The sequence below is a fragment of the Schistocerca piceifrons genome, chromosome 4 (assembly GCF_021461385.2).
Source record: "Schistocerca piceifrons isolate TAMUIC-IGC-003096 chromosome 4, iqSchPice1.1, whole genome shotgun sequence".
In the NCBI taxonomy this organism is placed as follows: Eukaryota; Metazoa; Arthropoda; class Insecta; order Orthoptera; family Acrididae; genus Schistocerca; species Schistocerca piceifrons.
This window is the reverse complement of record NC_060141.1, coordinates 147695669-147716921: the sequence shown is the minus strand read 5'-3', so window position 1 is coordinate 147716921 and position 21253 is coordinate 147695669. Positions and strand designations below refer to the sequence as shown.

Sequence of the window (21253 nt, the reverse complement as noted above, 5' to 3'; positions counted from 1 at the left end):
GGTCGCAGGTTCGAATCCTGCCTCGGGCATGGATGTGTGTGATGTCCTTAGGTTAGTTAGGTTTAAGTAGTTCTAAGTTCTAGGGGACTGATGACCACAGATTTTTTGAACTATAAGGGAATGGGCACACTTTTCAATAAAGACCATTTTCAGGTTTACGGTTTACTTACCATCTAACTTGCCAGCAAGACAATATGATCTCTCTTGTCGGAAAGTCGACCGATGCACCCTAGAAGACCTTGCGCTAATACGTCTATCACTGACTCTAGCCATGATAACGGCCTCGGTTCTCCGAGGAAGAGAGTCACATGTTTCTCCAGGCATCACACATCCAAAAACTGGGTTATTTTGGGAACCAGCCTTATGCAAACACAATTAGTTTATTTTTATATTTCCCCAGACATGTTCTGACGCCAATGTGTCATCTTCTGTGGGTTAAATTTTTATTTTCTGTAAAGTATAATATCACATTTGTAATAATTTAACTACTGTAGGCCTAAGAAATACAATATTTGCAATTTGCTTCGTTTTGTTCGGACACTCACCTTACAATTACATCGCTAATTGAACTATGTTATTAAACATCGATTTTAGTGCTCGTTTTCGTAATTTTTTTTACAGCATGTCATCTGCAAACTAGCCATGAAGGAAAATTATTGCGTATTTGTGGAGAGCTGTTTCGAGGTTAGAGGTTATGTACGTTTCTGTACTTACATTTTCCGTCTTGTTTCGTGTCCCTGGTTGGTGTCCCAATCAGCTACAATTTAGTGCATTGATTTTACTCAGTTCTTCATAAATTTCCGCTTACTACTGCACCTTGCATGCACTTGCTCAAAATGTGGCGAAATGTGTCTGACACTTCTGGCAATACTCTCACTGAGATGTGTCATGTTAATGTCGTTACTCACTTGTTCATCGCGTGTGTTATGGCACTGATTTTGAATGTATGTGTGTGTGTGTGTGTGTGTGTGTGTGTGTGTGTGTGTGTTATGAACACTGCATAACAGAGAGTTGATCTATTTTTGGAAAGCAATATATTAACGATTCGAAAAGTCCTTAGTAGATTTCCGAAGGTATCTGGCACAGAATGTCTATGCACACGTCACATAATTCGTATAAATTACGTGCCAGTGCCTCGTGGTTGCTGACATGGTGCCTAATAGCGTTCCAGATGTAAACCACTGTGTTCAGATCAGGCGCATTTGGTGGTCAAGACATCAATGTGAGTCCGATATTACGCTCCTCGAAGTACCGTAGCAAAATACAGGCCTTTTGACAGAGGTAGTTATCCTGCTGGAAGATGCCATCGCCGTCTGGGAAGACATGAATGAATGATGGTGGCTTGGATTACTACCGCAGGTCCCGTGGAAGTCGAGGTGAATGTCACCCATAGCATAATACTGCCCCGATGGCCCACGCCCATAGTGTGGTGCATGGTTCAAGCAGGCATTTACCTGTGACCATCGATCTAATTGTAAGGTGTCAGGCAAATCCAATACCTTCCATGAAAACCCTGACATGATAGCAAATCCGGCAATATGACACATAGCTCTGAATAAATCCTGACATTAAATTAACCAAAGTAATACGATCAACGAGTGAGCAAATGGAATACCACCGACTAACACAAGAATGCCTAAATGTATGTCATACCTTCCCACCGTTAAACAGACACAGTTCCGAGGGGAGAAACGAGAACAGAAGCCGAGAGCAGAGCCATGTAGGCTATAAGGCCTTACGATAAGAGCGGGACAATGGGACACCCACATCGCCGGCTGACCGCCGGGAGGTCCATCCCCCAGCCCATGTTAAAAGATAGAGCCCTCCAGAAGAACATTATAGATCTTACGATAACACTAAAAGGGTCACACCAGCTGCAAGTTTTAATGTGAGACTATACACGTCTCTGTTATGTAGCAAACATTAAAAACATTGCCCCACCACGAAAAGTATAACGTTTCTCATTGAATAGACAGAATTTTTGTAGGCGGAGCTTAAGGTTAACATTGAGACGCTGATTGGTCAGTTGACAACACAGCCAGATACCTTTTTCTTAAACCAACTTCGGTAAACAGTAGTAAGGATAAGTTCGAGAGAGTTGCTACCGAGACGGTGAGGTGTGTGGAGGTGGCGCCGCCTGCCATCCCTGACGCTGCCTAGCCACCGACAAGGTAATGAACGCACGCAATGCCGCATAAGATTGCATAAGGCTCCATTCAGAACTGCAGAAGTCTCATCTGTTACATTCCCTTTTTACGTAATACTAGTGTCGATCGTCAATTAAACTTCATGGTATTCACATTTGCTACTTGAAGTGAAAAACTGAAAGGCGATGATTTTTCTGTTATATAATTACTAAGAAACCACATCAACCACTGTAATTTAAGACAAATTAAATAAGTAGTTAAAGATAATTGAGGGTCACTGTAGACCATTTTTGATAGTTTTCTCTTTTATGAAACTTAATTTAAACCTAGATTATAGATGTGATATGGCATAGGTCATCCTTCGATCCATTATAGAACTTGGAAACCCATTCACGGAATATTCGTTCACATTTTTGTTAAACGCAGTTGGTTTTTATCATCCTGTATTAAAATATTTCCTTTTATCAATAGTACAATGTGGTGTCACCGCCAGACACCACACTTGCTAGGTGGTAGCCTTTAAATCGGCCGCGGTCCGTTAGTATACGTCAGACCCGCGTGTCGCCACTATCAGTGATTGCAGACCGAGCGCCGCCACACGGCAGGTCTAGAGAGACTTACTAGCACTCGCCCAGTTGTACAACCGACTTTGCTAGCGATAGTTCACTGACAAAATACGCTCTCATTTGCCGAGACGATAGTTAGCATAGCCTTCAGCTACGTCATTTGCTACGACCTAGCAAGGCGCCATTACCTGTTACTATGGATACTGAATCATGTACAGTGAAGAGCGACGCTCATCATTAATGGATTAAAGTTAAGTATTCCACCAGCTACGTCCGTTTTTCTAAATTCTAATTTCCTTGTCCTGTTCCAGACCTAACGCCAGCCTGCGTGATCTAAAGCGCGTGCCTTTTGGCTTCCTCTAGTAACACGGTGTTGGCTCTCCTGCCAACCCACAACATTGGCGACGAGGCAATACCGCGTTCTTAACTATACTGCCCTGATTTACTTGTGTAATGGCTTCGCCACCATCTCCAGATGTACTGTCCGAATTTTATCGCTTACAGAACCAGCAGACGCAGGCCTTACTGGATGCCCTTGGACAGCTCGTCCAGGGTCAGCGTGCGATGCACGCCGCTCCACCGCTAACGCAGCCGCAACACGCAGTTGCACCAACTTTTCGTCCTTTTGATGCTGCACTGCAAAGCTGGACGGAGTGGTCACGCCAATTTGGATTCCATCTCGCCGCCTACAGAATTCAAGGTAACGAGCGGCAGCCTTTTTTGTTGTCCTCAGTAGGGGTGAACACGTAGCATGTGATAGTCAAATTATTTCCCCGACGCGATGTAGCAACTCTGTCCTACGACGAAATTTTGTCTGCATTAGATGCATATTTAAAAGAATCAGTCAATGTAGTTGCCAAATGGTATACCTTCTTTCGTACAAAACATACGGCAGGTCAGACTAATCGGGAGTGGGTGGCAACCTTGTAAGGCCTTACTAGGGATTGTGCTTTTGAGTGTCAATGTGGACTCCCTTATTCAGATACTATGGTACGTGATGCAATTGCACAGAACGTTTCTGATGTTCGTATAAGGGAATAGATTTTGAAACTAGTCAATCCCACCCTTCAACAAGTGAAGGACATATTGGATTGGCAGGACACACTTGACTTTGCTCAGGAATCATTTGCAACTTCGCCACCCATGTGTCAGGTTAACCATCCCGCCGAGTGATCTGCACAGTACAGTAAACAGCCCTCGCGCCTGGCCGCGCCGCTGCCGCCAGGCTCTCAGCCACGTGTACCATGCCGGCAAGCAAATGCAGTGCTAAAATCATGCCCATGGTGTGCTACTAGACATGCGCGTGAGAATTGCCGTCACGCCAAGCTATTTGCTTTTACTGTAATAAAAAAGGACATGTTCAAAGTGTTTGCCAGAAAAAGCTCAGACTGGACACTCAAAACCATTCCAGGCCCTTTGCTTCACGCCGGAATCGGAATCGAACCAAGGATACTCAGGCTCGTGAAACTTCGCCCATGGAAATTCATATAGTCCATTCCACTCCGCCCAGTGCCACTCTCTCTCTAACAGTGAATGTGTTCGTCCCACAAATAGTGTGCGTCGCCATCGCCGTAACTCCCGTCAAGTCGCAAGTGATTTTGGACCAGTGTCAGTTCACGTTGCACGAGACAGTCGCTCTTGTCGTCAGCAGGGCAATAAACTTTTTGTGGACTTGGACATTAACGGCAAAGTGATACCATTCCGGCTCGATACCAGGGCTGCAGTTTCACTGATCAATCAAGACACTTACAAACTGCTGGGCACACCTCCGTTGCGTGCCGCAAATATTAAGTTATCTAGCTATGCAGGTCCAGAGATCCCTGTGTTAGGACAGTGCAGCCTTCTTGCAACATACAAGGGACAAACAAAACTTGTGTCATTTTACGTCCTTCGTTCTTCTTCTGCAGTGAACTTGTTTGGTTTCGATTTATTTCAGTTGTTTAACTTGTCTATAGTAAATCAGGTCCTATCAGTGAACCAGACTGTGCGTTCCGACAGTGTTTCTCGCCCATGTGAAGAATCTGCATTTTTGCACCGGGCCTCAGTTGCGCTAAGAACTATAAAGCACATTTGGAACTGAAAGTAAATGCGCAACGAAATTTTTCAGAGCGCGCAATGTTCCCCACGCATTGCGTGATGAGGTCGCAAAAACATTACACGATTTGGAATCACAAGGTGTAATTGAATGTGTGCAGGCTTCTCTCTGGGCATCACCCTTAGTAATTTTGCCAAAACCGTAGGGACAATTGAGACTTTGTGTGGCCTTCAAGGCAACAGTGAGTCCACAACTAGTGACTGCAACTTTTCCTTTACCCCGCCTGGAAGATCTTTTTGACAAACTGTGCCTGGGTAAATATTTTTCGAAGTTGGACCTAGCAGATGCGTATTTGCAAATACCGGTGGACGAAGAATCCCAGCGCGTTTTGGTGGTTAACACGCATCTTGGTTTGTATCGATTCAAACGACTGCCATTCGGGTGTGCATCCGCCCCTGCATTGTTTCAGCAATATCTACAAACTGTTTGTGCATCGGTCCCTACTGCAGCAAACTATCTGGACGATATTGTGATCTCCAGAAAGACGGAAGAAGAACATTTAGCCAATCTCAGAACCTTATTTCAGGTCTTGCGACAAAATGGTCTTCGCTTGCGGAAGGACAAAAGTGTGTTTTTTGCTCGTGACTTGCCCTACCTGGGACATGTACTCAATGCCCAAGGCATACATCCCAGTCCCGAGCACCTCCGTGCCATACAAGACTTGCCTTCGCCGCAGAATTTGAAGCAGCTACAGAGTGTGCTGGTAAAAATTACCTATTATCACAGATATGTTCAACATGCCTCTTCCATTTCAGCTCCGTTTCATCGCTTACGCCGTAAAGGTGTTCCATTCGTCTGGACGACGAAATGCGAACGCACCTTTCGCCAGTAGAAATCGGCGTTGCTTTCCAATACTTGCCTTACGCCATTCGATCCCCTGAAGCCCCTTTTGTTGATGGTGGATGCATCGGATTTCGGGATCGGTGCTGTGCTTGCGCACAAAGATGGATCACACGATCGCCCTATTGCCTTTGCGTCCAAATTGCTCTCGTCTGCGCAAAGAAATTATTCACAAATATAGAAAGAAGCATTGGCTCTCGTATTTGGTGTTACAAAGTTTCATGATTTCTTGTATGGTCGTCACTTGACCATCATCACAGACCACAAACCTTTGACATCGCTTTTTCATCCGACCAAGCCTTTACCTCCACGTACAGCGCAGAAATTCATTCGCTGGTCTATTTTCCTCTCGCAGTACCGCTACGATATCTTGTATCGGTCCACTGCTAAGCACGGAAACGCCGATGCGTTGTGCCGTTTGCTTGTTGCTGAGGATAGAGCATTCGATTACTCCGAACTTGCTTGCATGTTCATTGATTCGGAAACCGATGACGTGGTCGAATCGTTTCCGATTGATTTTCGTCGTGTAGCTACAGCCACAGCTGCCGACCCTGTCCTTGCTACCGTTCTGCGTTTTGTTGCTACGCAATGGCCCTTGTCAAAGTCACGGATCGGGGATGCGTTGGTTCGCCGATTTTTTGCTCACCAGGAGAGACTTTTTGTACGACTTGGTGTTTTGCTGTTGCGTTCTGATAATGATCAGTCCAGGATCGTGGTCCCACGTTCGTTACAGTCCTCTGTCTTACAGCTTCTCCACCAAGGACATTGGGATATAGTGAGAACGAAACAACTTGCTCGTCAGCATTGTACTTGGTTCAGAATCGATGCCGCGATTACGAATATGTGCTCTTCTTGCATGGTGTGTGCCGAACAACAATCGGCACCACCGTGGAAATTCTTTGCATGGCCAAAAGCAACTTCCCCTTGGCAACGCTTACACATCGATTTTGCTGGCCCATTCTGGAATGCTCGATGGTTGGTTGTGGTAGATTCATTTAGTAATTTTCCTTTTGTTGTCCGGATGTCTTCCACGACGTCATCTGCCACCATCCAAGCGTTATCTGCTATCTTTTGCATTGAAGGTCTTCCACAGATTATTGTTTCCGACATGGCCCACAATTCATGTCCGCAGAATTTCAGTCATTCTGTAAGGCCAATGGTATTCAACATCTGACGTCCGCGCCGTTTTCGCCACAGTCAAACGGTGCCGCTCAACGATTGGTCAGGACTTTCAAGTCACAGATGTTGAAAGAGTCGCATTCTCGGGAGGACGCGTTATTGCTCTTTTTGTCCTCGTATCGCTCTCAGCCCCGAGATGGTCGCTCGCCGGCTGAGTTGCTCCACGGTCGCCCTCATCGAACCTTGCTGTCTTTGCTACATCCGCGACATCAGGTTCCTGTGTAGCGGCAGACACCTGCTTTTGCCCCAGGCGACGTTGTCTACTAACGCCACTATCGAGGTTCACGGCGTTGGCTCGAAGGGCGCATTCTTCGCTGCCTCGGCCGCGCTATGTATCTGGTTTTGGGGGCCTCTGGTGAGGTGCGTCGGCATCTCAATCAGCTGCGCCTCTGTCGTCGCACGGGATCTGCCGCTCCCCGTCTGCTTTCAGCGACGGTGCCGTACGGTCAGCGCCCTGGGGACCCATCTACTGGCTCGCCTCGGCCCCAGGTGTTGCCAACGCTGCCTTCCATTTTGCCCCATGGCGACGCGCCGCCGCCTGTTCTCCCGCCGGCGACGCCCGCAGTGGACGCGTCGCTGCAACCGCCGGGCGCCTCCCTGGGTCACGCGCCGACGATCGCTTCCCGTGACCAGTTGTCCTCCGACATGGAACTCTTGCCCGCTCCGGACCGTATGTCGTCTTCGCCCGTCGGGTGCCCCGGCCCGATGGAGGTCGACCCTTCGGCCCCTCCTGTCTCTCTGCGCGCGCATACACCGCATGTTGGCGTGCACCCTGGAGCAGGTTTTCAGGCGTTTCCTAGCTCCCCGCGGTCCGAATGGCAGGGTGCGGGTGGCACAGCCTCGCCTGTTGTTAGGCTCCCCACCTCGTCGCATACGTCAACATGGAGTCCTCCCCACGGCGGGCGGAAGCCTTATGCCACTTATGCCACAACCGTACGCAGATTTGCGGGGGAGGAATGTGGTGTCACCGCCAGACACCACACTTGCTAGGTGGTAGCCTTTAAATCGGCCGCGGTCCGTTAGCATACGTCAGACCCGCGTGTCGCCACTATCAGTGATTGCAGACCGAGCGCCGCCACACGGCAGGTCTAGAGAGACTTACTAGCCCTCGCCCAGTTGTACAACTGACTTTGCTAGTGATGGTTCACTGACAAAATACGCTCTCATTTGCCGAGACGATAGTTAGCAAGCCTTCAGCTACGTCATTTGCTACGACCTAGCAAGGCGCCATTACCAGTTACTACTGATACTGAATCATGTACAGTGAAGAGCGACGCTCATCATTAATGGATTAAAGTTAAGTATTCCACCAGCTACGTCCGTTTTTCTAAATTCTAATTTCCTTGTCCTGTTCCAGACCTAACGCCAGCCTGCGTGAGCTAAAACGCGTGCCTTTCGACTTCCTCTAGTAACATGGTGTTGGCTCTCCTGCCAACCCACAACATACAATTTATAAACAATGTTTTGTGAGTAGAATAAAAATTCCAATGGTAAACTTAACTGCTTTTTCGACGTTATTTTACCAGCTAACTAAAAATAGGAAAGCCTAGAAACCCCTTCCACTAAATTTAGTTAGGATTAAGATTCTTTTACAGGGAGTGCAGTCGAGCTGACACTGAAATCATTAAGTATTTGATTATATCATCGTTAGTCTCACTGAACTCTTCTGAATTCTACATGTCATGTGTGGTCTGGCGTCTCCTTACCAGCAACAGGTTCCAGATTCAAACTAGTCAATTCCCTAAAACACACGCTCAGAGCGTCGTTACGCGAAAGTGATAGGGAGACACGACTTAGAACAAACAGACACCACGCAGGATGTTAGATAATGTAACATCAACCGCCATCCATCTGACAGGACGACACCTTTCCATTGATCTACAGCCCAAGTTCGAGGATCTTCTGCCCACTGCAATCGTAATTGACAGCGTCACTGGGTCAGCGTGGGAAGACGCAGTGTCTGCAGCGAAGCGCCATGTTACAAAATGTGAGCTGAACGGTGTGCTCCGAAACACTCGTGCCTTCACCAGCGCTGTACTCTGTTGTCATCTCTGGCGCGGATCGTCGCCTATCCTGCTTTACAGATTGTCAAGCCTCAGACCGCCACGTTCTGTGGTTTCACTGTCCGTCAACCACTTCCCATAGATACAGCAGGACACGCGAACAGCCGATAAGCATCGCTGTTTCCGAGATACTCGCTACAGTCGCTGGGCCATAACAATCTGTTCTTTATCAAGGTCCTAATGTCAGTGGATTTCCATATTTGCGACCCGTCCCATCAGCAATATGGTTCGCTGTTTGTTTCGGTCCGCAACGCCGCAGGGCAGTATTTGGGATGAGCAGTGGTCGTAATGCTTCGGCTCATCACTGTAGTTCCTTAATCCTGATGCTGCACTGCTTGACAAAAAAAGTGAAGCACCCAGAAGAAGACGAAGAAACGAAATGAAACTACACTGGTTGAGAGAGTAAGTGAACTTATTTCAGTGATTACAAAATCGAGGCAAATTTACAAAGAATTTGGCAGCAAGAGCCCACTCGTCAGTATGGGGTTGCACCTTTTATGACCTGGATACATGTTAGGAATGGTGTGATAAAGCCGTTGTATCCCCTCCTGAGGCAAGTTTGCCCACAATTGTAACTGGTTCTTAATATCTTGGATACTGGCACTAAGGCAGAGTTGACGTCCGAGATATTGCCACACATGTTCCATCAGGAACAGATACGGAGATCTTAGTGGCCACTGGAGTACGTCAACTACACGCAGATAGTTCATGTAGACACGTGCCATGTGTGGGCGAGCCTTGTCCTGTCTAAAAATGGCAGTACAATCCTGTCACGAGAGACTTAACACATGAGGAGGCATGATGTGTGTGACCTACAGTTGTGCAATCAGAGTTCTCTGATCACTACCAGACATGACCTGAAGTCATACCCGTCGGCTCTCCGGACCCCGTCACCAGAAGTAACACCGCTGTGCATTTCTAATAGACTGGAAGACTGCGATCTCTTTCGACGTCGTCGTCATAGTCGCTGATGATGGTAATCCGGGATAGGACAGAATCATGATTCGTCACTAAACACAATGCGAGACCATCCAGCAGTAGTGCATGCTTTCTGGTCACGGAACTACTGCCAGTGCAGCCGTTTGTGTTCTTGTGTTTACAGTCCAGTTTCTAGTCCAGTTGCTGCTAGTCTCTGACCAATGGTGTGGGATGACAGAATGTTGCAGGAAGTCCTCGAAAGGCAGGAGCAGACGTAGAGTGTTACAATGTGCTTGGTGCGCAATACGGTGATCGTCCATTGTGGTGGTCAGAGGTGGTCGAGTGAACACTTTACAACGAATGTGCCTGTCTCCACGTTCCCACGCAGTCCAATATCGGACCAGACTTACATGCGAATGCCCCACTACTCTGGATACTACATGATTCGACTTGGCATCCAAATGGAAGCCCACAACGAGGTCCCTTTCAGACTCGGTTAGGTGTTGTTTCACGTGAGTACCTGGTGTCTTGTGTCCTTCACAGTGATCGCTCAACATCTGCCGCTATTGACGCCCCTTATACGCGTTATCTCAAACCTTTTGGGTCAAACTGAAACAGCGGATAGTAGGTCCACAACCGATTATATTGAGATAGGGAACCAATGGTCGGAAATGCATATTTATTGTGTTATGTATATACCCAGCGTACATCGCATGAGAACAACGTAGCTCATAGGAATTGTTCTAAGTGACGACCGCCAGTCTCAATGCATGCATGGCAATGGCACGTGAATTTCTACCGCACGCTAGTGTGTGTTGTACCAGGAGACAGGCATTGGACCGTAGAAAAAAGATCTTCATCCGTTTCTACGGGGGTTTCATACACCAATGTCGTGATGTAGCCTCAGAAGAAAAAATCTAGAGGTGTGAGATACGGGAATCGTCCTGGTTCTTCCATTCCAACGATGAGGCTACCTCTTGTTCAGGTGCTCGTGGACCTTAACATCCAAATGGGCTGGTGCACCGTCGTGTTGAAACCACATCCTTTCCGAACAAAAAACAGCCTCTGAGAACTACGGCAGCAGGAACACCAGGTAACGTGGACCTTTCAAACGGAGAACTAACCAATAACGTCCTAGTAGGTAACCTTGGAGAGTGTCCGACAACAAGAGTGTGACATAACAGCAAACGCCATCCTCACGCATGCATTGAGACTGATAGTCGTCGCTTTGAACGATTACTATGAGGTACGTTGTTGCTATGCGATGTACACTGTGTTATGTCCATAATACAATAAATACGGATTTCCGACCATTGGTTTCCTACCTCAATACAATCGGTTGTGGATTCACTATCACCTACTTCAATCTGACCCAAAAGGTTTGAGACGCCCTGTATACCCTACCAGAATGGCAAGACATTAAACGCGAACAACACTAAAGCCTTTTGATTGCAGTTCTACCTGTCACAGGTAACTTAATCGTTGCAATACCGGTCGATGGGGTGTTCATTTACGAAGTTACATTGATGCCCGACCATTACTCCTGTGTGCCTCAGCTTTTTTTTTACGCAAATTTCGACTTATTACATGATATACGGTGTCTCATAACCCGGATTTTACCGTTAAAGCCGTCGGCACACGGACCGTGCATCCGAACGTTGAGCGTTGAGTGTGCCGAGTTTCTGACGTCATAGCGCGGAAACCACGTTCGGGAGACTTTCCGAACTTGAAGAGCAATATCAGGCATGTCAGATATTCTGAGCGTGCGTCTGAGCGTTGACCAATGAGATGGCCAAACAGAACAGCTGTGTCTTGGACTACGAGCGGCAGCACACTGTGGACTTTATTCAGCTGGCTCCTGCAGAAGTCTTGTGGCCACCAGGCGCCGTATTTGACGCGCTGAGTGCAACACGCGGGACACTCCATCCAGATCCGGCGACTGCGCGCGGAGTACCTGGAGTCCCGTCAGTTGGTCGAGAACGGGAAGTCTCCTCCCATCTGGCACGCCAAGCGGCTGTCAACAGAACTTCACTAAAGCCGTCGGCACACGGACCGTGCTGTCGAATGTTAACGTTGAGCGTGCCAAGTTCAACGTGCTGCTGAACGCCCAGGAACGATGCGACTTGTGCATACGGTACGTGGGCCCCAACGTCGTACACGCAATGCACTCCAGCGGCAGTTTGAGGGATGTTTCTAGTTCGTAAATCACACTGTTCACTCAACGGGCGCGTGTAAAATTCCCACGTTAGCTCTATTAAAACGCACATTTCCTCCATCGTCCACGAAAAGGAAAGTACCGTGTCCAATCAATAAGGACGCAGGCTTATAAAATTTCCATTACAAACAGCGCGGTACTAATTTGGAATACTTCTCTGCATAAGATAAACATTATTTCACCATTCCCACATTTCAGTAAAACCCCAAGGTCAGCCAGTCTTACTTGATCACTGTTCCTACCCAGTAGCAGAATCCTTGCAACATGTGAATTACGAAGCGTAAAAGAAAAAGGAGCAAAATATCTTTATACAAGTAGTGCAAGCTGTCCTGTAGTTTCAATTAAGCCAATCGAACAAAGTCACCCCTCAAAAAAAGGTGCACTTATATCTACATAACATCAAATATTATAGCATATACTTATATTAAACTAACAATAAAGTATCAGAACCTAATAAAAACGCGAACGTTAGGAAAAAAAATTGGGAAGTGTTAAGACGAGAACCACCGCCTCAACAAAAACTTACGTGTTACTAAAAACGTTAATCGTAGATAATTATGTTACTAATTCAAATTTAATTATAACAAATTGTACCAAGAACAATGCGTTTTGGGTGGATCTTCAGTGTGTCACTGCCTTCAAATAGCCTATTCTCATAATATGCAAGTTACAGTAATTCTTTTGCCACGAGTATGATGTTTCTCATTATTTTATTGGAACGAATCACACCACTAACAACGGATTTTCCAGTGATTCTCAATTTGCTGGTGCTCAGAAACGGCATATATATACATATAGGGTTGAAATGAATGCCAATATGGCGCCTCAACTCTGTGCTGAAGGGAGACGGCGTGCGTGTGGCGTAGGTGGCGTTGTGCCATCTCACTGGTCAACGCTCAGACGCACGCTCAGAATATCTGACATGCCTGATATTGCTCTTCAAGTTCGGAAAGTCTCCCGAACGTGGTTTCCGCGCTATGACGTCAGAAACTCGGCACACTCAACGCTCAACGTTCGGATGTACGGTCCGTGTGCCGACGGCTTAACGTTCGACAGCACGGTCCGTGTGCCGACGGTTTAAGCGAAGTGACTTGTCGTTCTATTGTGAACACACCTCCGCATGAAGACAGCGACGTACCTTTCCCTTCGGTTTCGATCGCTACGGCTGTTGCAGTCGGACTGAAACTGGCGCTCACCTTGGCCGGGGCAGTCGGGCGCGGCGTGCGCGTCGCCGGCGAGCAGGAGCGCGCCGTCGGCGGGCAGCAGCAGCTCTCCGGAGCGCGGCAGCAGCAGCTCGGCCACGGCGGTGTCGCCCTCCGGCAGGCGCACGGCCGCCGACAGCCAGCCGGGCAGCACGGCGCGGTCCCGCGAGCACGGCACGCGCCCGCCCTCCCAGTTGGCCGCGTTCGCCCAGTCCGTGTTGCGCAGCCACGTCTTCGTCGCCGACACCGGCGCAGCAACCACCACCACCACCACCACCACCAGCAAGCCTGTGGACAGACAGTCCAAAATATGGACGGGATACACTGTTAATTAGGAGTAAAATGTTACAGCATCTGTACTTCACTTTACTACAGTACATCACGTCTGCGTAATACGCTAGTACGGGACTGCAGGCAAGAACATGCAACATACTCGGAACTACAAACGGTTCACAGCATTCGTGTCGTATGCGCCTTCGTCACTGGCAACAAGCATTTAGCTTAATTTTATCCATTGTTTTTCAGTGTTTCGTCCGCGACTGCACATTAATGAATCCCACTGCCCCCAAACTCAGAGCACAGCCTAAGATCCATAAACAGAACTCTCCAATTAGACCAACTGTTAACTCGAGAACACACCTGCATAAAAACTTTCACAGTTGGAAAATATCCTCAGAAAATTTTACACTTTTGAAGCCACATACACAATAAAAAATGCACACGAGTTAACAACATTCATCAAAGATGTAAAAATCCCCGGAGAAGCTAGATTTGCCTCATTTGACATTATCAACTGTTGTGTACATAGTTCTGCGTAGTCAGCGCGTACACAACTGTCATACTAGAGCGCGCCCTGCTAAGCACAACAGTGCGGGCGCAGCGCTCGTCCGTCTCTGCACTACGAGATGGCGCTGCCTTAGAAACGGACCAAATTCTCCTTCCGCCGATCCGCGTATTAATATGTAACGCAGCTAATGAGATTGCTGCCAACGTAGAACCATTTCTCCTCGCGGATCACACTCACACAGTGATACCTGAACGCGCGAGGTATTATAACGAGTGTACAGACCTCCGATTAGTCAGTCTGCATTAGTCTTTTGTCTGCACCAGTCTGTACCAGTCTACATTTGTCTGTACCAGTCTATAGTCAAGTTTCAGTCTGCATCTAATAAGATTACCATATTCCTGTACATAGCCATGAAGATAAATGTATAGACACTTTCTAAAGTATCAGAGATATGTGAGAATAAGATTAACGTACCAAGACCAAAGGAACTTCAGATTGTCAGTTGTAAATAGCATCCAGAATCAAGTTACGCAAGGTTTATGCTTGTTACTATTTTAATAAATGTGTGTGAAAATTAATCAAGTTCTGTTTAAAGTTGGTCACTCTCAATCTGCTACTCTAAGCCTGCAAGTGGCATTTCTATCGTCTGACCTAACGCAGAAGATAAACACGCCACGATAAGACCAGGAGACACATTGCTGACACTCACCTACTTCGTTAGAGCGATGAGTCAATCTGATGGTGTGTGTACCAAAGGTCTTACAGTATGCACACCACATCAACCTGTTCACAAATATACCTGTTAAAGAGACAATTGAAATTATTAGAAAAAACCTCATCACACGCAAAAAACTAACCATACCAGAGATTACAGAGTTGGTAGATCTACTTGAACTAGTACTGTCCCACAACTACTTTTCATTTAATAATAAAATCCATCAACAGAAAGCAGACTTAGCTATGGGTAACTGCATGTCAAGTTTCCTAGCTGACATTTTCATCAACCACTTAGAGAATAAGTTCTTAAAAGGAGAAAATACACTTGTTCAAAAAATTGTGTATTACACGAGATATGTAGATGACACACTACTCTTATTTGATGGCACTAAACATGAACTTGAAGAACTCACATCATTCAGCTCACTTCACAATAAAATAAAGTTCACAATAGAACATGAAACAAATCAATCCATAAATTTCTTAGACCTCACAATTGTGAATGAACAACAAGAACATAACTTGTACATTTACCGAAAACCAACCTACTCTGACATCACATTACATGAATCTTCTTACCACCCGAACACAGATAAGTATGCTGCATTTAGATCAATGTTGAACAGGGCATATACATTACCTTTAAAACCCAAAGCACTAACACAAGAAATCGATACTATCAAAACAATTGCAGTAAATAATGGTTACTCTGTAAAATCAATTGATAAACTATCTAGAAAAATTCAGACCAACATCACTCACAAAAACACTGAAAAGAAAACACCCGACACAAAACAAATCTTCACAAGCATTCCATACTTAGGCACAGTATCACAAAAAATAGCTAACTTATTCAAAAAAACCAATATTAAAATATCTTTCTCCACAAACTGCAAACTTGGATACCACTTACCTCACACAGTGAACACAAACAAACCAATAACACAACACAGTGGAATATATAAATTACAATGTAACAGTTGCCCAGCATTTCACATAGGAAAAACTGGAAGAACCTTCCACACACGGTATAAATAACACACCGACGCCTATCGACTAAACCATTTTGAAAAATCTACAAATCTACAACAGCTAACCACATGTATATTAATAAACACAGACTTGACGACATCCACAACAGCCTAACTGTACTTCACACAGAACCCAACAGTAAAAAACTTAATCTACTAGAACAGTTAGAAATAATGCTACACGAAGTAAAATATTCCGAAAACTTGTTGAATGAACAAACAGAGTTTAACAGCCACAATTTTTCCACACCTTCAAAAGTTTATTTTTTCCTGAGGAATCAAATCTATAACAGTACAAACAGCTGACAACCTACAACATGGTGCCAAATAATTATTTTAATAATACCTGTGTACTAGTAATACTATTCCATATTATCTTCTGTGAAACAAGAAAATCGATTATATTTAGAAGTAGAACATCTGTATGAACGAGAATCTTTGACATGTTTACGTTCTGCTATTACAATGTGCGAAAAAATGTGTGACTATGTATATATCCCAGTATGTACTGTAAAATTAAAGATGTGTATTGTGTATACCAACTGCACAACAGAAGTTGACATCATACAATGTTAAACTGTAAGTTAGTTTCATATTATTAACGCTGTTAAACTTATATCTACAATATACCGTGTTGTAACACAAAAATGTAATATCAACAGGCAAACAACTAAAAAACCCGATGTAAATCACTAAAAAGCACCTGAAGATGGGCCTCCAGGGCTCGAAATGCATAGTGCAGTAAATAAACGCAACTTGTGACTGAAGGCGGTTTGTTCTTTATTTTACGAAACATTTTAGATACCGACTTCTAGAACAGTGCTGGATTTTTACTGCAGAGCCTTCCGCCTGTGCTTCTGAATTGTGTATTATGTTCTGATTAGTTTAGTGCTCTCCAGATCCTCTCTGTGCTATACATCATCAGTTCTTAGTACAATGACTCCAAGAGTGCCTCCACTCGGTCGCTGATGATGGAGCCAACGTGGTCTCTGGCCACGTCCGAGTGTTGGGGATTGAAGCTTCCGATGCTGCTGCCGAGGCTGCAGTCCCACTGCTTAGGACTTTTGGCTATTCTGCCGCTTCGGATGATCTTGTAATCTTACCCTCCCACACATCACTACTAAATTTTTCTTAGTGTCTTCATTAGTTCCAAATCTTTGAGAGGGGTAAGATATACAAAAGAAAAACTTTTTACTTCATTTTCCCTTGTTGTTGGCTCCAATTCTTGCGTCTAGGAGTACATTCTTGAGGCTGTAATTTTTATAGTGTTGTGGGTTCCTGATGGCTAAATAACTTATGAAGATTTGCCTGTATATTTCTTGAATTTTATTCTTTGTCACATTACTAAACATCACACCGTTTTTATAATTTCGATTTTCATAAAACCATCAATTACATTGTTCCTAGAATGAAATGTTTACTCTGCAACCGAGTGTGCGCTGATACGAAACTTCCTGGCAGATTAAAACTATATGCCGGACCGAGACTCGAATTCGGGACCTATGCCTTTCGCGGGCAAGTGCTCTACCGACTGAGCTACCCAAGCACGACTCACGCCCCCTCCTCACAGCTGTAATTCCACCAGTACCTCGTCTCTTACCTTCCAAACTTCACAGAAGCTCTCCTGCGAACCTTGCAGAACTAGCACTCCTGGAAGAAAGGATATTGAGGAGACATGGCTTAGCCACAGACTGGGAGATGTTTCTAGAAAGAAATTTTCACTCTACAGCGGAGTGTGCGCTGATACGGAAGGTAGGAGACGAGGTACTGGCGGAATTAAAGCTGTGAAGAGGGGGCCTAAGTCGTGCTTGGGTAGCTCAGTCGGTAGATCACTTGCCCGCGAATAGCAAAGGTCCCGAGGTCGAGTCTCGGTCCGGCACACAGTTTTAATCTGCGAGGAAGTTTCAATTACATTGTTGTTCACGAGATTAGCAAAATACGTGCGTTTCCATCAGAACCATGCCCACTACTACTTACATTCTGCGGTACTCACAATACTCCAAAGAGTTTACATACTTTCTTCACAAAAGAAGGATCGTCGCTAAAATATATCATTATTTAATAAATGATTTCAGAAATAAATTTAATAATTAGCGTTAGATTGCGTAAATAATACTACGAATTTTAAGTATAACAGAAATTCAAATATTTCAAATAATTTTAAAGGAAGAGTAATTTTAACTGTACATACAGAGTACTAAAAAATTAATTTATTTTTATACATTTTAGTCTGAAATCTAATACATCGTATACAAAATCAAATAAAATTCTTTCAGTGAAACAGCCGAGAATGTTAACTTATACCAGGTTCGGGATTAATCCCGGTATCGGCTACTTCTATAAAGAAAAAAGGCTATGTTAGAAAAGGGTGTCCCATTACAATCTCTATGTTGTCGCATGTAGAAACATTGCGTCTTTCTGGCCAGAACACTGGTCTTCTCTGTATGTGAACAAACTCCGGGAAATTAAACACCTCCCAACGGCTTGGACGACTTCCTCTCGTCGCGAGGAGATAGTTTTAACTAGGCTCCATACTGGGCACTGTCGTTTCAGTCAAGGTCATTTGTTAAGTGGAGACCCCGCACCATTCTGTGCTTAATGCAACCAACCATTGACGGTGCACCATTTTCTGTCCCAATGCCGATGTTATAATCGTTTGCGTTTTAATGTATGTTTGCCATCTGAGTTTTCAGATATTTTAGCAGATACAGTACGAGCTTTAGATCGCGTTTCACTTTTTATTCGTTGTAGTAATACGGCTAAGGAAATTCCATTTTTAACCGTTTGAGTAACCTACTCAAAAGGGAAGTGACCATTTCTAGCTATCCGTTCGCTCCAGTCGATTAGGCTCTGAGTATTATCGATTTCCAATTCATTCGGTAAGTGACCATTTTAAGTTATAACACAGGCGCTTATGACCTCAGCTGTTTTGCTCCCTAAAGCAACAACAAACAAACACAGCACTCTCCTTTAAACGGTGGCACTGGTTGCGCAGTGAAACGACTGTGCACCTGACGATCCATCATTTGAACTGTTACTGAAGAAACGAATACATTCCAGTGGCGAGTTACACCCTTACCGACCGGAGATATTAGTGACTCATGGTTGCCCCCGCAACATCTGTGATGGAACACACAGTTAATATAGATGCACTGAGATACACTTTACTTTTTTTCTCGTTTTTCGCACTTTTTACATACCTTAGTTTGAAATATCAGTTTTCTTTTCATCGTGTTTGAATGCAGTGCCACCAGAATTATTAGTCTGACTAGATTGGTATGTGGTTATTGTCTTATTGCATTCACTGGATCATGCACTGTATTCCTTGCCACTCTTCGATGGTGATGGCTTCATTATCTCAATATATGGTTCTACGTGTTTTAAAAGTAACATTCAATGTCACTTGTTAGTGAGGTGTAGAACGCTTTCAGTTTTTCAACTGTCTGTGTGAAATTGCAATTCAACTGTTTTTCAATGACAAATTTTTTTGTTAAATATTTAAATACTGTTCAAATAATAGAATGTATTTCATGGAAGATAATATTTATTTCTGTACATTTTGTTAAAATTTGAATCTCAGTCTCGCATCTGCTTTACCGACGATCAACTTCATATGATCATTCCATTTTAAATCACTCCTAATGCCTACCCTCAGATAGTTTATGAAATTAACTGCTTCCAGTTGCTGACCTGCTATATTGTAGCTAAATGATAAGGGATCTATCTTTCTATGTATTCGCAGCACATTACACTTGTCTACATTGAGATTCAATTGCCATTCCCTGCACCATGCGTCAATTCGCTGCAGATCCTCCTGCATTTCAGTACAGCTTTCCATTGTTACAACCTCTCGATATACCACAGCATCATCCGCAAAAAGCCTCAGTGAACTTCCGATGTCATCCACAAGGTCATTTATGTATAATATGAATAGCAACTGTCCTACGACACTCCCCTGCGGCACACCTGAAATCACTCTTACTTCGGAAGACTTCTCTCCATTGAGAATGACATGCTGCGTTCTGTTATCTAGGAACTCTTCAATCCAATCACACTATTTGTCTGATAGTCCATATGCTCTTACTTTGTTCATTAAACGACTGTGGGGAACTGTATCGAACGCCTTGTGGAAGTCAAGAAACACGGCATCTACCTGGGAACCCGTGTCTATGGCCCTCTGAGTCTCGTGGACGAAGAGCGCGAGCTGGGTTTCACACCATCGTCTTTTTCGAAACCCATGCTGATTCCTGCAGAGTAGATTTCCAGTCTCCAGAAAAGTCATTATACTCGAACATAATACGTGTTCCAAAATTCTACGTCTTCAACTTTTTGTAGTCCTGTCTTCCTCAGTTGCCTGTAATACTACGGTATATTGATAATTTTTACTTATGGACCGTCTGACAGCAACTGAATAAAACACAATTTTAGTGTCATACGCGTTTCGCCTTTATTTTCTGCAAGGCATCATCAGTGTCCTGGAATATGTACATATGTAGCTATTTAATTTACATTTTTGTCACTGTGCCTATAGGTTATAAACGTTCTGGTGGTTGGTATTTCCTATTAAGTAGTAATGTTTTGAACTGTACTTACAGGTTGCGTGGACAATTTCTTACATATTACGCTCCTGTTGCATTTTATGTGTTGTTCTTCTTCTTATGAACGCCAGTTTGCGGTTTTTTTCACATTCGACAGCACTGTGAACTGAACGCTTGTTTTAATGCAATGTTTTGGTTTCTGTTGCCGACTGTCAAATGTTTTTGCCAAAGATCGAATGTTATTGCCAACCCTATGAGTGTAACTATTGAAGTATCTGTCGTCTGTTTGTGTATGCATATGTGTGTGCGTTTCTGTGTGTGTGTGTGTGTGTGTGTGTGTGTGTGTGTGTGTGTGTTTTGTGCGTGTGTTTGTGTCTGTATAATGGTGTGGTATAATTTTTTTTTGTTGGCTCTGTGTGTGTGTGGGGGGGGGGGAAGAGTCTTTTGGTTTTATGTTATCATTTCCTTTACTAAGTGTAGTAGGGAGCCTGTGCTGAAGTGAGTTTGTTCATTTATCACATGTTTGTTTTCTGCTATGGCTTTCTGGATGTGGAAGTTTTCTTGCATTTGTATAAGATGTTTGTCATGGTTGCTTATTCTCATTATTTTCATTTCTTGTTCCATGTTTGTAGGATGATGGTTATAGTGTTTTAAATGCTCTGCAAATGTGGAATGGTTTGTTTCATACTTCCAACATCTGATATGTTCTTTGTATCTTGTTTCAAAATTCCCTCATGTCATGCCTATGTATACTGCATCACAACTTTGACATTCAAGTTTATATATTCCTGATTGTTGGAATTTGTCCCTCGTGGTAGCTGGCTGGCTTAGGTGTGATTGAAGGGTTTGCCCAGGCTTATATGCTATTTTGAAACCCTGTCTCTTTAGGATGTTTGCAACTCTCTGTGTTAGTTTATGTGTGTAGGTCATGGTGTACCATCTGGTTCTTTTCTGT

The 21253-nt window shown here is 44.5% G+C and overlaps 1 protein-coding gene across 1 annotated transcript in view; it reads right to left on the bottom strand.

The window, feature by feature from the left end:
- LOC124795686 (protein amnionless) overlaps positions 1-21253 on the bottom strand; it is a 119947-nt gene that overhangs the window by 80029 nt on the left and 18665 nt on the right. Inside the window, exon 2 of the mRNA XM_047259766.1 lies at positions 13220-13513. Coding sequence (XP_047115722.1) covers positions 13220-13513 — 294 coding nt within the window. The remainder of the gene's footprint in view (positions 1-13219; positions 13514-21253) is intronic.